This window comes from Anguilla rostrata, chromosome 3 (assembly GCF_018555375.3).
Source record: "Anguilla rostrata isolate EN2019 chromosome 3, ASM1855537v3, whole genome shotgun sequence".
NCBI classification, from domain to species: domain Eukaryota; kingdom Metazoa; phylum Chordata; class Actinopteri; order Anguilliformes; family Anguillidae; genus Anguilla; species Anguilla rostrata.
The window spans coordinates 39,500,879-39,518,004 of record NC_057935.1 but is presented as its reverse complement, the minus strand read 5'-3'; the positions used below and the strand labels follow the sequence as shown (position 1 = coordinate 39,518,004).

At 42.5% G+C, this 17,126-nt stretch overlaps 1 protein-coding gene across 2 annotated transcripts in view; it reads left to right on the top strand.

Annotated features, from left to right (window-relative positions):
• Positions 1 to 17,126, top strand: part of vps8 (VPS8 subunit of CORVET complex) — a 101,157-nt gene that overhangs the window by 19,788 nt on the left and 64,243 nt on the right. For both annotated transcript variants that reach the window (XM_064327533.1, XM_064327532.1), the window contains exons 18-25: positions 100 to 146; positions 406 to 495; positions 2,388 to 2,434; positions 8,355 to 8,577; positions 10,391 to 10,480; positions 15,179 to 15,230; positions 15,339 to 15,381; positions 15,681 to 15,753. In XM_064327533.1, coding sequence (XP_064183603.1) covers positions 100 to 146; positions 406 to 495; positions 2,388 to 2,434; positions 8,355 to 8,577; positions 10,391 to 10,480; positions 15,179 to 15,230; positions 15,339 to 15,381; positions 15,681 to 15,753 — 665 coding nt within the window. The remainder of the gene's footprint in view (positions 1 to 99; positions 147 to 405; positions 496 to 2,387; positions 2,435 to 8,354; positions 8,578 to 10,390; positions 10,481 to 15,178; positions 15,231 to 15,338; positions 15,382 to 15,680; positions 15,754 to 17,126) is intronic.

The window sequence follows — 17,126 nt, the reverse complement described above, 5'->3', positions numbered from 1 at the left end:
CCGTGGTAACAGGATCTGTCAGTGTACTCTGTACGTTTCCACGGCTTGGCGTAAGGGCTTGTTTTTGTACTTGTCTACATATTTGTGTTTTCCCTTTAGGGCTGTTTGGAGACCCTGCTAAGAGGAAAGGAGTGGTGGCTGACAAGGTGAGGGAAATAACAATGTGAAGATTGAGACTGGACAAATAGAGCCTCATCCCACATTATGTGCTACGAGTGGCATTGTTGCTCTTTCTGAATACTGTTTAAAGCTTTTGTTTCTGTGTTTTTTTGGTCTGTCTGAATTGTATATTTACCTGTCACCCTGCAATCCGTGTTTGTTTTCTGCCTGAATTCCAGTGTTTACGTACTCTGTCTGAATTCAGTATTTGTTGGCTGAATCTGTTGTTTTGTTTGCTGGGTGCAGATGGTGGAGATTCTGTTTCAGTATGCCGACCGTTCTCTGAAGAAGTGCCCTGAGCAGGGGAAGATCCAAGTGATGGAGCAGCACTTCCAGGTACTTCAGTGTCTGTCTGCAGAACGGGTCAGGTCAGGTTGGGTCCGGTTAGGTCACTTTGATTCCGGCCCTCGTTAGAATACATTTGTGTTGAACTGGCCTATCAAATTTCATGTTGTAGGCCTGCAAGTTTTTACATCAAGCTGTATAACAAATCAATTGGAGGCTTTTTACAGAAATTGTGAAGTGGTGCCAATCAGCTTTGGGTAAAATAACAGATACTGTTCCTGTACGGCTCAGCAGTCTGCCCAGGTGCAGTATACACACCCTCATGGGACTGACTCTGTGGAGCAGGATACAGGATGAACCCATACAATATAGCAGACATGTATACCTTCTGTATACTACAAGAGTTATGATTTTTTTAGGTGAGACCGCGGTCATCTGTCACAGCTGCTCCTTCTGTCGAACACAGCTCTATCCTGATCGCATCAGTATTGTAAGAGGATGTCCGGTTATGCAATAATTACCATAGCACATCTGAAAGTCAACAGCACTCAGTGGAGTATTATTAGCTCTGTAGTTCACCTCTCTCAACAGCTCATTATCAATTTACAGTGGTATTCAGCTGTTTTAACATTATGTTAAAGTTAAAGGTTAGATGCTTTTCTGACAGGCAATTATTTAAACACTACACAGCATTTGGGCAAGGAGAAACATTTAGACAATTAAACATAAAACAAGACAGAAAGGCACAATACAATTAAAAATATTTAAATATTAAGCATGTGAGAAGAAACATAATTAAGCATTGAGTGTGTGATAAGGGTGTAAAGATACTGCAGTATAAGAAGTCTGCTCACAAAGACCTTCCTCACATCAGAGGCCAATGTTAGCTTTTTATAGAGAATTTACTTGTCCTTCCTCACTATCCTCTTCACTTGCAAAAGGTGAAAGGTGATGTCTGCATTAGTCGAAATATCACTCCCCTCATTTAGCATATGTTTGTTTTTGGCTGGACCGCAACAGCGGGGCCAGCCCTACAAACGCAAATGTCTGTGACTGACTGAGCGAGTGACTGAGTGAGTTATGAAGTTACACCATTGGTCGGCCGGATCACGTGTGTTAGGTCCAGCCACATACTGGGTTTTAACCTGGTCTTGTTCTGCTTACTTTTCTCCAATAAAAAGGCATTTAAATATCCTTGAAATCTGTAGAATTCGGATTAGAATTATCATATGCTATCTGGGTTCGCTCAAAAATTGTAGGTTTTCTCACTCGGGATTCTTATAGACAATTGCTGTGAAAATCACAGATTGCTTTGTGTGAGACGATTGTAGATGTTCTCAGGTAGTGCTATTACATTACCAAGTGACCTGTAGTGATACTGCTGAACAGTGCTTTAAAGATATTTCATGGTCTTTAAATGACATTGAAACAACACTGGCTTTTTAAATATCCTATTTCATGATGTCCAACCAGCTTGGAATTGCTGCCCATATACAATTAAATTATAATACAATATACAATTATATAATTCAAGTATTTAATATCCGTATTTAATTAGAATTTCTGATGTAATGCACAGCTATTGGCCACTAGTTTCAGGAGCTCAATGGTAAATTGAGCCTGTGTTAATTTGCATTTGATGATTGGTGATCTGCTTTTCAAAGGAATGAAAATCAGGAATAATGGTCTCCTATGTGTGCGCACATTATTAAGTCAATACGCTTCCTATAAGTATACTCATAATTTAAATCGGATGAGGTTGGTGGAGTCGGTGGAGTCATTACTCTTCAGCAGTATTTTAAATTAAGCGGTGGGCGTAGGCTGGGTTCTCGGTGCGAGCGGCTGACTGACAGTTGAAGGTCTTTTTTGAGAGGCCCGGGCTACAGCAGAACACCCTGCAGTGCGCTGCTAATGTCCCTCCCCCTCCCCTTTCTTCCCTGCAGGACATGGTTCCTGTCATGGTGGATTACTGTTTGCTGCTGCAGAGGACGTAAGTGAAATTCAAACCCACTTAGAAGGGCTCCCCAGCTCCCCTGAACACCCTCAAGCCAACTCCAGACCCCCCCCCCCAACCCCCACCCCTCCCTGAATCTTATTTGCAACTTCAACATTGAGCGTTCATTCAGTTAAGGCCACCACACAAAATGGGGGGGTTGGTGGTATGGGTGTCTGGAGTGGCTTCACCGTGTATACAAATCTTTGATACAGACAGGAAATAAAAATAAAGTGGTCCTCCAGACAGGGACCTGCCATTTCCCAATATCCTGTACTTCCCTTCACCAGGGCCCTGGAACCTTCCGGTCTTTTTGCCTAAAAGCGCAGGGAGCCTCAGTGCTCAGTCACCCCACGCATACCGTTAGTGACTTTATCTCTAATGTAATATCCGTGGGACTGTGAGAAACACGACTTCAATAACTCCAAGTTTAAAGCAACTACAGTGTAAAGATGGAAGCATCAGTGTGGCAGACTGTATTACTCATGGCACACTAGAGTCCAATAATACCTCTTTCTGTAAAGAATTGTTTAGAATGTGCATTTCTAGCCCTCCTATTATTCTGGACAGTCAACTGTCCCATGATGGATGTGTTGAGCTCCTTCCTGTCTTGGGCACTATTTTGGTATGTCCCTGGATGTGGAAGATCTGTTGTTGTTCAGCAGCATTTAAATGTCAGGACCAGCGAGGCAGCCTGACTAAACAGTGCTCTTTGAGGTGTGACGTGAATTTTCGAGTTTGTCTTCAGCAAAACTCTTAAAGATATGAATTTGTACTGTCCATATGAATTATGTTCTTTCCCATACTATCTTACCAGAGGAGGACCGTCAGGCTTTTCTTTCAGATGGAAGTGTTTGAAGTGATTGCTTTAAAAGGCAGAGAACTGCAGGCTTGCGCAAGATGGCGGACCCCCGTGTTCTGTCCTCATCAAACATGCATGGGCCCGCAGCCGGCTGCGATGCCAGTCATCCCTGTGCTGTGCGTCTCGCCCCCCCGGACGCCCTTCAACCGCTGGGCGTGATCGCAAGTGCCCTCGCCCCGGGGCCTCCCGCAGGGCTGCTGAAGGGCGATGCTGCCCTCACGGGGAGCGTGTTGTCCGTCAGCATCTCTGGGTTAATGAGAAAGGGGCGGGGCCTCGCGCCTCAAGCTGTCACGGGGGATTGGCAGCATGGGGGCAGCTAATGGGAGAGGAAGGGCGATGGGCCTGTGGGCGGTCAGGCGTAACGAGCTGTTTTAATTAGTGAGCTTCCACGCCACTGTGTCACAGCATCCCTGATGTCCATCCCCAGCTGGCACGGCTTTATTAGTTTAGGGGGTTTGTGTGGCACTCTGGTATTCAACACACTGTTCTGATATAGAACATTGTAAATTCTGTATATTTATTCTAGTCTGCTATAGCCTGCATCCGACTCCATAGATACTGTATATTTACAGTAATCTGATATGGCGTGCATTCAACATTGTAGATGTTATGTATTTACAGTAATTGGGTATAGTATTCATCCCGGTTTGTAAATACTGTATATTTACCGTAATCTGGTGTAGCATGCATCCAACACTGTATATTTGCAGTTATCTGTTAAAGCATGCGTCCAACACTGCAGATGCTGTATAGATGGCACTGCTGAGCTGCTGCACCTATTGCGCGTACAAGACTAGCGGTGCAGACACATGCAGTCATCATGCAGTCATCTGACTGACCGGAAGGGTCGTTACTAAGATACGATGAAACTAGTTTCTCTGCCTGACATTTCATAGTGTGACACCCAGCTGGACTCCTGACATGGTCAGCATTGGGAGCTTGGGAGGCCAGGTGTCCGCATTTTGGCATTCATTTTCGAACGAGGTCCCTCAAGGGCCGTCCTGGTTTGCTGGAGCCCAGCATGCTCTCTCATTATGCTGTGAGGCAGAAAGAGCCGCTCGCCTCTGCAGCCTGGAGCACAGACCTTCTCAGCAGCCACGTGTCAGTGCAAAGCAGATAATTCAGATTCAGAGATTCAATGTGCTTTGTTTTGACACTGCGATTCTCTGTCCAATCAGATAGTTCAGATTCAGAGCTTCATTGTGCTTTGTTTTGACACTACGATTCTCTGTCCAGGTAGGTAATTAGATGTAGAGACTTGTTGCACTTTGTTTGGAATCTGATTCCCTGTCCGAACGTTCTCCTGGGCCCCTGTCCTGAGAGCTTGGTGAGTCAGACGCAGCAGGGGGCGGGTAAAGGTGAAGGCAGGGTCTGTCTGTGAGGGCACGCTCAAATTAAGGCAGGAGAGCATTAGTAGCCGAGCGTCTTTCGTTGTCAGAGCAACAAACAAATGTTCACCGCCCACCGGGCAGCTATTATAGCAATTATCTTCTCTGTCCATTATTAGCGATTATGCTCACATATTTGGTTCTGGGTAACTTTCATGAAAACGAACATCACTTCAAATAACATTACTTCTTGGATCAAGAAGATTAATGAGTGCAGCTTAAAAGTGTAATCTGATACCCTGTTTTTTTAAATGTAAGGTTTATTACATTTATTCCACCCTTAAAACTGCCGAAGTATACTGTAGGTTATCCGAAGTTAGAAAATATTGCTTAAAACATCCTAACCTGCACAGCATTAAGTTACAGTCTGAAATTTCCCCAACAGATTTTTATGCAGTTGCATCTGAACATGGAAACATTGCATTTTGCGAAATGTGTTATTTACACTTTATCACATACTCTGCTGAACACCCTACTGATACCAACTAATGTGACATATACTCCTTGTGCGTACTGATTGTAACAGACCATGTTACTGGTTACATGTTTGCATATTTTAAAGGCATTCTATGCAGGATATGTCACCTTGCTGTTGTCCTGTGTTTACAATCAAAGAAGTCACCTCTTCCATGCTCAACCGCGCCTGCTCACCTCCATTGGGGGCAAGAAACACCCTTGAGCGCAGCAAGCGTAGCTAGATGGATAGCTAGAGGGTAACATCAATTACAGGTCCAATAGAAAACTTATCAACTCTGCATAGTTTTGCATCCCCTTGGTCAACTTCAGCTGTCTCCATGAGGGAAAAGCAATTCCAAGGTTAATTCTGGTTTTTGAGCGGTCCCTGTCGGATTGTTGTTTGTACTTCTACACCTCTGCCACTGCAGTAGCTACCTACAAACATTCTGGTGAAATCTGATCCCACCCCAAAGGCTCTGTAGCCACACCCACCCCTCCCCACACGGAAAAGAGCACCACGACCAGAAACTTTCCCAACACATCTTGGAATAAAAATACAGGCAGAGGAGCTTTGATTCTGCAAATGTACGCAAAGACAGAAACTGCCAATGCATCATAGATAGGACCATTGCATGGTTATTTTATAATAGTTTCAATTAAAAGTATGCCATTAACACTTTCTACTGCAAATATCTACTTATTTTTGAACTCTTAACAAATCATTAATAACAACATATACAGATGGCACTGAAGTAAAGGAGGCACTTCTTGTTCTTTCTTGAAGCAAAACACCCTTGTTTCACCTTGTGCTTGGAAAAGTACAGTTGTTAAGAGTTGAGAGAGAGTCTGAACATATTGATGTATACGGTAGTGTAGAGTATGTGGTGTGGCTGATTTCAGTGTACATCTACGCATGGTCAGAGTAAGGGCTACAGGCTAAGTTCTCATGGTGGCCACTGAAGAGTATAGGGCATATTACTGACTGCTGACTGACACGTGCCTGTGTGTGAGGAGGGCTTCACACGTAATATTGTGGTTACTGTCCCATCAGTCACAGACATAAAAACACACATTGGCGCAGGCACACATATGCCAAAGGCCTGATCCACACACGCACACACACACACACACAAAGACAAAGATAAAAGAAAGATAAAAGGAGAAGATTGTAGGCCTATAGGTACATGGGATTTCTGCTGATGAACTGGTTAAAAATGTTCTTTGATTTCATCTCTGTTTTATATTATATTGTTATTACATTTTATATTTTTTATATTTATTTAATCCATTGCTTCTTTCTTTGTAACTATAGCATTTTAACATTGTGGCAACCAACCTTGTAATGTGCGCTAACCAACCCTGTGTTTTGGCTGGTTGGCAAAAGTGCACAATGTGCTTTTAATCATTAATCACCTAATTTTAGAAAACATTTCTGGACATTAATATGCATTGATTTATAGCTGCAACCTTAGCCTTTCATTACTGCGTAATCTTTGCCAGACAAATATGGCAAAGAGTGAAAAGCGTGCCAACCAATCCCGGTCTCCCCTCAGTTTATTATTTCTTCTGCAGAACTTCACTGCTGACTGTGTATTATTCTTACTGTGTTCATCAGTGTATGATGCTACTGATTGGTGCACATTAAAAACACTTAAACACCCCATAGTCTCGATTAGCCAACAGAAATATCTTTATAATCTCTGATCTCTGCCTACTATGATTTTTTCTGCTTTGTTATTGTTGCTTTTTTATTGCTTTGTTATTGTGGCTGTAGGATCTTTGGGGAAATAGATTTGAATTTATCTCTGTGAGGCCTTCTCTTCCATTGTTCCCAAATGGCTTTGCAGTGGATCTCAGATCAATAAGAAAGTACTCCCAGCCCAACCTAATGTAGTGCCTGCCTCTGAGTATTTTTGCTCTTTTTTTCTGGATGAATTGTTGACAGGTAAAAGCACTCCTCTCTCAAATTCCAGAAAGATTTCTTCACTCACACAAAATTACACACTCTCTCTGTCTCTCTCTCTCTCTCTCTCACACACACACACACACACACACACACATACATACGCACGCGCACTCGCACACTCACATAAATACATACACACACACACTCGCACACACGCACACATAGGCGCACACTTACACACACATACACACACGCACGAGCACACACAAACACACACACACTCAAACACACACACACTCTCACACATACACACACGCACATGCACACACACCCACACATGCGTGCACACACATGCACACCCGCATACACACACACACAGCTGCAGAGCATATTGGACCATTAAATTTCTCTGCGTCAGAATGCTTTCCCGCGCTCTGAGAGGGCAGTAAGGAGAAAGCGTTATTTGTTGTCTAACCCCGAATGACCTGCACTGATGGAAGCTCTGCTGGCTTCATCCTGAGGCCAGCTGAGGCCTGCCGTTCTCTCCTCTCCATTAGAGCCGCTTCACTCCACTCTCGCCTCTGTTTCCTATTTATATGCTAAGCAGATCTAAGTGACTGGACCATTTTAGCCAGGATAACTGTTGACCCTTGCAGTTGAAATAAACAGTTAGGATTCCACACTGATGTATTCAACTCAAAACTGCCCTCATAATGGTGGTCAAACCATTTTTTTTTTTTACAAGTATCTTGAGACTTAAGTAAATTTACTAAAGCAAGTTAACTCTTTTAGCTCTTCTCCACACAAATACAGGGTTACACATAACTTAGTCATGTATATATCTGACCATTTACATTTGTTAATAAGAACTGTGGCATACCTGTTCCAATTTGATGTAGTTTTCATTTAAAAACACATGGAGATTACAAAAATATTGAACTTGCGTCACGAAATATTGTTGGATTTTGAGCTGTAAAGCTGTTGTATTGCGTGTAATAATAATTTTGGTCCTCTGGCTTGACAGTGCTCCCCACTCTCGAGAACTCTATTAAAGAAACAGGCCCTCTCTTGCCTTCTCACAGGTACCACCTGAAACAGTAACAGTAGAACCAGCTGTCAACAGTCCACTGCTCATTATTTTGATCTTGTAGAGGACTCCCAAATATCCTTCCTGACACCAAAGAGCAGACCAAGTAGTCTGAAAATAATATTTTTCTTTCAAATAAAAATTCACTCCAAAGGTATTTGTGTTATGTTCAGGGGACAGTCGAAATGTCAATGAGCTTCTTTAATGTCGTCCTGCAGGGACCTGCTCTTCAATCAGATTTATGGGCGTCTGGTGGAGAACTCGGTCGCCCGGGGGGTGTTCCTGGAGAGCCTGGAGCCCTACATCCTGAGCGAGCGTCTCGGCTGCTTGACCGCGCCCGTCATGCGGGACCTGCTCGGTCACTTCCAGGACAACGGCATGATGGACAGCGTGGAGAACTGCCTGGTCCACATGGACATCACCAGCCTGGACATACAGCAGGTAGCTGTTGTTCTTCTCACTGTCAGCGGACCGAAGGGATTTTCCCCACTGCACATTTTTCAGCTTGGCATGGCATGGCCTTTTTTTCCTTCCTCTTCTATATTTCATTGTTGAATACAACCATAAGTGGGTGACATGGTACTTTTACTCATTCTTTCATGAGATGCCAAATTTATACAATTGTCCCATGTTGCATTCGTCCAATGGGGTTCTGAGCACAAGTTTGAATCTCTAGCCGATGGCTAAAGCAGCCGTATGTTAAACAGTGCCACAAGATATTTGTCTGCAGTATGTGAAAAAAGAGGACAATGGAAGACACGCATTCAGTTTATTATAAGACTCAGTGATGGCAGTGCCCTGGAAAAATAAATTAGCCACAGGGTGTGTTTAATGCATGGTCTTTTTAGTCTAAAGGGAAGACTATATTTCCTCTTCAGCTTGAGTATAGGAAATGTGAATTAATATGCATTATATTTTATAACTTCCATGTGTACATGTGCCATGAGTTTGATTATCACTGATTTTTAGTCATGCTTGCTATCACTCCATGACCACTAGCACGTACCCTTTGAGTTCATAAATAATATTTTCAAAATGTGTATTTATGTCAGCCTGCTCATTCATTGTACCATAATATGAGCAGTGATATGAGAGATCGGAGGGAAGTTTTAGCCAATGTTAATGTGGATTTGAACTTCACTCACTCCTCAGTCAACAAGCCCCTCCCTCCTGTTTCTTAGGATCCACCCACCCCCTTTCTCCCAGCCCCCCTCCATGTATACAAGCTCCACCCCCCTGTTTTCCAACCTCCGCCCCACCCACTACAGGTGTTTTTATGTATGTTAGTAGAGAGTGACGTACCACAAATGTTTCTGACTGATCCGTCCTGCCAGACTGGATAGCACAAACAGAACACATCTGCTTTTCCACCCTGTTTCTCTCTCTCTCTGTGTATGTCATTGGACACACATGTTCGTTCATCTTCTTTCATTAAGATTTTCATGAAGATCTTTCGATAAGATCTTATTTTAGTGCACACTTCAGTGTTGAGACCATTGCATAATATTACAGCCTCTTAGTTTTACCTGTTTTCAAACCAAATTCAGTAGAAAATGCCTGTTCAGAATACTGCATTGTGTGTCTGCACCAGAAATATGCCCCTTTGCCTTTTTTTGTGGCAGAGATGTGGGCTGTTCTGAAAGACTACTTAAATGACTTTTCTCTGCCAGCACAGAACTCACCAAGCATAACAACAGAAATTGCAAGCTGGGGAACACAACTAAAATGGATTTGAACTTTCCAAAAACCCTGGAAAAATGGCTTATTACCATAGAAGGCTTGCTACTGTTCTTTCATGAAGAATAACTCTGCTGGTGTCTCAAAAATACGTTTTGTGTTCTAGTACAATTGTTTAACTACTCCTGTATGAAAGATTCCAGTATGAAAGTTTTTTTAATAGTACAGTGTATGCGCTATGCAATATGTTGCACATTTAATGTGCAGTGTGCATGCATGCATGTCAATATAATTCGTAGTGTGTGGATACTGCATATGTGTCAGTGTGTATTCGGCATATGTGTCAGTCTATTTAGAGATCTGTGCATGTGTCAGTCTATTTAGATATGTGTATATACTGCATATGTGTCAGTGTATTTAGAGATGTATGTATACTGCATGTGTGTCAGTGTATTTAGAGATGTATGTATACTGCATATGTGTCAGTGTATTTAGGGGTGTGTGTACAGTATATTGCTTATGTGTCCGTGTAATTAGTGATTTATGCAGAGGCTAAGCACAGCTCTGTTTGGTCCAGGTGCTGCAGATGTGTTGGGAGAACCAGCTCTATGATGCCATGATCTACGTCTTCAACAGCGGGATGAACGATTACATCAGCCCTATGGAGGTACCACGCCCGTTCGTTCGTTCGCCTTCTCATTCTCTGACTAGTTTCTTTTTGTTAGCCTCCTTAATGTGTGAGACCGGAGAACTTTAAAAGGTAATTCAAGGTGAAGCCCACGCTGTTCTTATTCCTAATCCCTCTCTTGTGAACAAAATGAAACACAATTTGTTTTCTGGGGCCAGCGTATTGTTCTCACCCCGATCACCCACGGGTTCTGCCTGCATGGTATTGACCTGTGTGAAGGCCATTTATTTCTCCTTAGCGATTCTGAAATCTCCTGCTAAGGCATTCAGGCTCAACATGTGATTGACCATTTAGTTTTTCTTTTTTTTTCTTTTTTTTTTTTATCTCTGAAGGGGTCTTCCTGGGGCTTTGTAGACTCAAATTGTCAAAGTGAGTGAAAAGTAAAGATTTCTCACAGAAACTAGAGGCTCGACTGAAGATTTACTTGCAATATTCCCTTGCGAGTAATTGAGTGAAGAGCAGCTTTACCATTTTATAAACGCTAGTCCCGGCCTACTGGACAAAATTGTTTTTGATGTACATGACATTACATTACATTACATTTATTTGGCAGACGCCTTTATCCAAAGCGACATACAAAAGTGCATTTTATGTTCATGGACAACTTCAAAACACAGGTTCATCACAAGGGTGTTGTTGGCTTTTCCAGTACTTAGTTATTTTTTTTTAAGAGCTCAGAGCTAGCTCTCACAACAAAATCACCAGTCCTGATCAAAAACATCGACGTTCCTTGTGTTTTGGGATCCTATATCCAACAACAGCGCTGATTGGCTCGATGTGAGTAGGAAGTCCGTCCCACAAGCAGAGCTGTTTGTCAGCTCTGCCGTCACAATTCTCTTAGGTGGGTTTCATTGCCCTTCTGACCTGCTTATTGGTAAGAGAGCGTTCTCTTTGGAAAGGGAAAAAGGTGAAATAAGAAACATTCCAAGGTGCTTCAGCAATGAATGCAATAAGTGTGTGCTGGATGAGAAGAGAAGAATGGATGAGAGCTGTGTTGGGGTATGCTGCCATTTGCCATTTGGCTGGCCATTTGCGAAGTGACGCGTTAATTGCTGCAGGAGGTCGCTGCAGTGGTGGAATACAATTTGGGAGGAACAAATTGTCTAAAAACAATGCTACCTGAGGGCTACCATGGACAATTTTGTGTTAACGTATACTGTGAGCTCCATAATGTTTTGGACAAATAAATATTTTTTCTTGATGTGGCTTTTTAGATTTGTATTCAAACAATTGACATGTGTTTTAGGTTTTTGATTACCTTTGGAGTCTGTTATTGGCATTGATAACATCAGGGCCAGAGTTTTGCCAATGAAAGTCAAGGGAGCCATTTTAAGACTGAAAAATAAGAAAAAACTGTCAGAGACATTGGCCAAACCTTGGACTTATCAAAATAATCTGTTTAGAACATCACTAACAAGAGAACATTGATGAGCTCAGTAATCGCAACAGACCTGGTGGGCCAAGACCTCTGAAATTTATGACTGAAGAATTCTTATCACCGTGAATAAAAAACCCCAAACACTTTGTCTCAAACCTTATGAAGCTCACAGTATATCATAGCAAAGTTCTTGGTGGCTTTTTACCTCTCTTACTTTTTTAAGGAGTCACAAAATATTCTGAAGTCTCAGACTTATTGAGCGTGGCGTAAATTGATCTAAAATTGAAAATGATTGAGTGGTTAGTGTCTCTTCATGCAACTCTTTTTCTTTTTTTTTGGTTGACATGAGTGAGAGATAACTCTTGATTGTCTGTTGTTTTCCGAAATTGCGCTGAGCTCTGATGTCAGCCAGACAATGAGGGCCACATTCAGTAAAGGAATGTGCTTCATTTGCCTTTGATTCAAAATCGCTCTTGATGGACCAGTCAGAGATAATAACCATGTTCCACTGATTGTGGCATACTGTGCCTTTGGTTTTGTTGCAGATGTCATTTTACGTATGCATCTGTGGGATTCTCATGAAAAGAATCTGGGGATTGTGCAAGTTAGTTTTATTAAGTATTGTGACTAACTGTCAGATGTATTTAGTACACTGTTCTAATACTGAAAAAAGCTGTTGAATTGTTGCAAAGTTTCAAACCAGAGGCATAATTGGCAAACCAGGTTTTTTTTGTTAATAGGGCTGAGTTTGTAGTTCTGAGGTGCATTGAAGTTCAGCGAACAAGGCGAACATTTGCAAATGTTTGCAAACTATTTCAAACTTTTTTCCGTTAGCTTTGTGTTCGCTGCGAACGTTTGCAACATAAGCGAACGGTCTGAAAAGGTAGTTTGCGGCGAACAAAAATGGACGCTGGACTGAGGGAAATGTTCCCAGATGGGTATTTCAATTGAAGATGCTGCAGTGTGATCAGTTTTTTCAATAATGTTATTGCTAACGCTAGCCAATGTTATTATTGTTTGCTAGCTAGGTTTTTTTTTTTTTTATCATCGATGATCACAGAAGCGGCTGTGAGTACAAACACTCTCGTTGCCATGTCTGTTTATGTTTAATGCAAACAATTTGGAATGTTCTTTCAAAAAACTGTTCAAATTGAACTGTTCAAAGAAAACATGTTCGCCACGAACATTCGCTGAACTTGAACGTGCCTCTGGACTTCAAATGCCAGATCAACCCGGCAAGTATACTGCAATTAATGCAAGATGAGATGGATTATAAACCCAAAAGCCTTTGGCTTGTCATTTTAGAGGTTTCTTGGTGAAGTGCATTAATTAGGTTTAGTCTTCCACACTTTTTTATGTTCTCGGGTTGTCCGTCTGTCCGTCCGTTCTTCCATCCGTCCCGATTCTCGTGAACACGATATCTCAGGAACGCCTGGATGGAATTTCTTCAAATTTGGCACAAACCTTCACTTGGACTCAAGGACGAACTGATTACATTTTGGTGGTCAGAGATCAAAGGTCAAAGTCACTGTGACCGCAGAAAACACGTTTTTGCCTTGAGGGAATTTCTTCACATTTGGCACACACGTCCACTTGGACTCAAAGATGAACTGATTAGATTTTGGTAGTCAAAGGTCAAGGTCACTGTGACCTCACAAAACACGTTTTTGGCCATAACTCAATAATTAATACGCTAATTATGACAAAGTTTCACACAAATGTCTAATAGGATAAAATTATGAAGTGATGACATTTTATATCCAAACTGGCTACTGGTTGGCGGAGGCATACAACTGCAAGGCAGTATTTCTAGGAATACACCTATATTCAGTTTACATGAGAGATGTCTTTTATTGACCCTCTCCTGCTTTAAAATCAGTTTTGACAGCTTATTTCCTTAGTTTTATTAAGAACTCGGCTGCAAGCTTGCACAAAGTAATTTATACAACTTTCAATAGTCCCCCCCCTCCTCCCACTAATGTGCAATTTGTGCAAAATGAAAGTATGCAATATTTGTTTCAAATGGAAACAGGATATGTAAGGAAATACTGGTCCATTTCACACAACACCACATAATTATATTTATTATGTTTCAATTTGGTAGTCTAATTAGGCCATACTTACCGCTGCCCAATTTTTATTTAAAACAAATGGCGCAAACCACTGTGGTAATGCATTAGTATTCATATAATTATGAGTGGGCAGAAATTTCAAAAGCAAAACATTACATTTGCCTGGTATTTGTGCAGTTTATTTGCTGAAATATGCAGCTTGTATGGTCATTTCAGTAACTTTGTTTAGCATTCACACTGTGTTCACACTGTCCCAGGTAAACATGACATTATAGGAAGCAGATCAGAGCCATGCAGTTATCAGCTGAGCCCTCTGAACTGTAAGATGAAAGGAGACCGGTGAATAAATTTGTGACCCGTCCTCTCTGCTTGACACATCCTCTGAATTTACCCCCCCCCCCCCCAACCTCCACCAGAGACCTGCTTAGTCATCAATCAAAGGCTGAATAAAATCAAAGACATTTACTTTCAAAAGTGGGAAATTAACATTTAAGAGGCTTGATTAGAATTATGGGTTCTTAAGGTTATTGCACCAAAAACAGAAAGTCCTATGGAAATTCAGCTTAAATGGACTTCTAGTAAGGTCAAGTTTAGGTTAATTTAATTCCATTTATGAATCTTTCATAAAGTCTCTCCAACACCTTGTGTAACATGGCATTTAGCCAAGGTAAGCTGACAGTAGTCAAGGCAAGTCACTTCTGAGCTGAACACCTGAACTCTGACATTTTGTTAAACACAGTAAAGGTGTGTTAAGTACAAACCTGTACTGAACCTTACTGTAGGTATATATACATACTGACGTTGAATTTGAAACGTTCGATTCGGGAACCATGTACAAGTGTATTCATATAAGGATCCTGCTGCAAGCTTGAAAGAGTCAAGAGAACTTGCAGTTCTCCTCCAAAACACTGTTTCAACCGGCTGCTCGTTCGCACACCACAGCCACAAGCCGCGTACGCACAGAGGGGTGGAGAAGACCCATTCATACGCATGCACAGAGAGCTAGCAATGACCACTGCTATCCCTACCAGCTGAATCCCTCTTGTGTATCCCTTGGGTGACACAAAAGTTTTGCGCCGCGTCTGCGGGGCTGCTGGCCACAGGGTCAGATTCGATCTGAGGCTGCGGTGCTCGCTCATGCGCCACAAGCCGCGCTTATATCGAGTTAGCTGCCCAGCAGCCGCCGTGAAATGAAGCCTTGACCTTCTGTTTTGTCCTTTGTTCCAGAGATTGTTCCAGGTGATTGGGCCACCGTTGCAAGAGGGAAAGTCTCTGACAGGTAGTGCCCCCCCCCCCCCGCTCAGCCTTGCTCTGAGTAGATAACTGAGAACAATGCAAGTAAAGTTCCACTATGTGTCTCTTTTTTTCTTTTTTCTTTTTTTTACAGATGAACAGGTGGTTATGGGTAATAAGCTGCTTGTGTATATCAGGTAAGAGAACACTTCAGAATCAATAAAACATGTTTCATTCTGATTATTCTGATTCTTACTGTGTAGCTGCAGTGCAAAGATACATACAAATCATGACCCTCTGACTCTTGTGATAATTACAAGAATGGTGACTGATGACCCCATGTGCCAATGTACAACAGACCACTGAACACAAGACGAGACAATTAGGCATTCAGTCAGTTCTCTTTCTCTCTCTTTCTGTCTCTCTCTTTCTCTGTTTCTTTCTCACACAAACACACACTCACACAGCATTTCTTTCTTTTGTGTTTCTGGGTTAGCTGTTCTTTGGCTGGACGAGCCTACCCTCTGGGGGATATTCCAGAAGACCTTGTTCCTCAGGTGAAGAACCAGGTTGGTGAATTTTGCTGTTCTATTTTGTATTGAAAATAAAAGTTATGAATATACACTGCTGTTATTTCAACTGGCATATTTAGACATGCATGGAAATTGTGTATATCAATGTCAGACAGGAGATTTCTTACACATGGACAATTCTTCGTCCGTATATCGATGTTGGATGGTATATGTTTCTATGACACTTTGCATATGACGGGGGTGTTTATGGATACAGCATGATGAATGGGTTTCTGCATGACTGAAGGGTTTCTCTATATGATGGATGTGTGTCAACATATAAACATATAAATAAACATATAAATCTTTCTACGAGTGAGAAAGTCCATCCACGTGTTTAGGACCGCCTTCTGCATATTATGGGGGAGTTTCTGTGTCAGAGGGAGGGGATCCTTTGTTCCACCATGTACAGTATATCTGAAAGGTGTGAATAAACTACAGAACAGTATTCTGGATTGTGTGTGTGATGTAAATGCCCAAATCCTTCATTTTAGGGCTGTGGAATGCCACAGAATGAGGGGCTTTGAGTTCTTAGCTTGGCTCCATGCCTGATTTACTTCTGGAATAGTGTCCTAGAGGGAGATAACTGCTAAAAACTACAGGGGTAAAGTCATGTTACAAAATGACAGATGTACGAAATTACAGATATTCAAATGTTTCAACAAAAACAGCTTGATAAGCTAAACGTTTGCGCAGCGTGGCGGAGCTACGGAAGTCTGTCATTGATGAAAGACCCCGCCGCGAGCCGATAGCTTGACAATTAAATGAAATTGAAATTAATGGCGAAAGAGCCTTTCAGAAACGGGCCGACTCGCGCAGAAAGGAGCGCGGCGTCTTGACTGATCGTCTGGAGTTTTGCGGTCGCGCGAGAGCTAGCGGCGGTCCGGCGGTCGCTGCCCGTCCCTCTCCCTTTGAGCGGAGCCCAGGGGTGACGGCTAACGGCTCCGTTTGACAGGAGCGAAGTGGCCGCGCCGGCGAGAGATTAATTGACAGTCACCCTCCCCGCTTTCCCCTTAGCACTTACACTCGACCCCTCACGCTCTTAAGCGTACGCTCTTATCCTCTTGTGCTCGTTTTCTTCTAATCGGCTCGTTAGTCCTTGTTTTTTTTATATACGGCTCCGCCTTGATTCGTTTGAGGCGGGGCTTCGCCCTCGGAGCTCGTGGGGCTTTGAATGCGGTGCGGTCACCATGCTGATCCTCGCCTCCTTTGCGGCGTCGGTCTGAGGAGGCGCAACGTCAGAAATTTTGGAGATTCCGTAACCGAGAGGGGGGTGGAGAGTTGAACGGGCCTTTAAAAAGAGGCAGTGACAGAGCGAGAGGGAGATGGCGGATTTAATGAGTTGTTAAAAAAAGAGCGAGCGAGCGTGA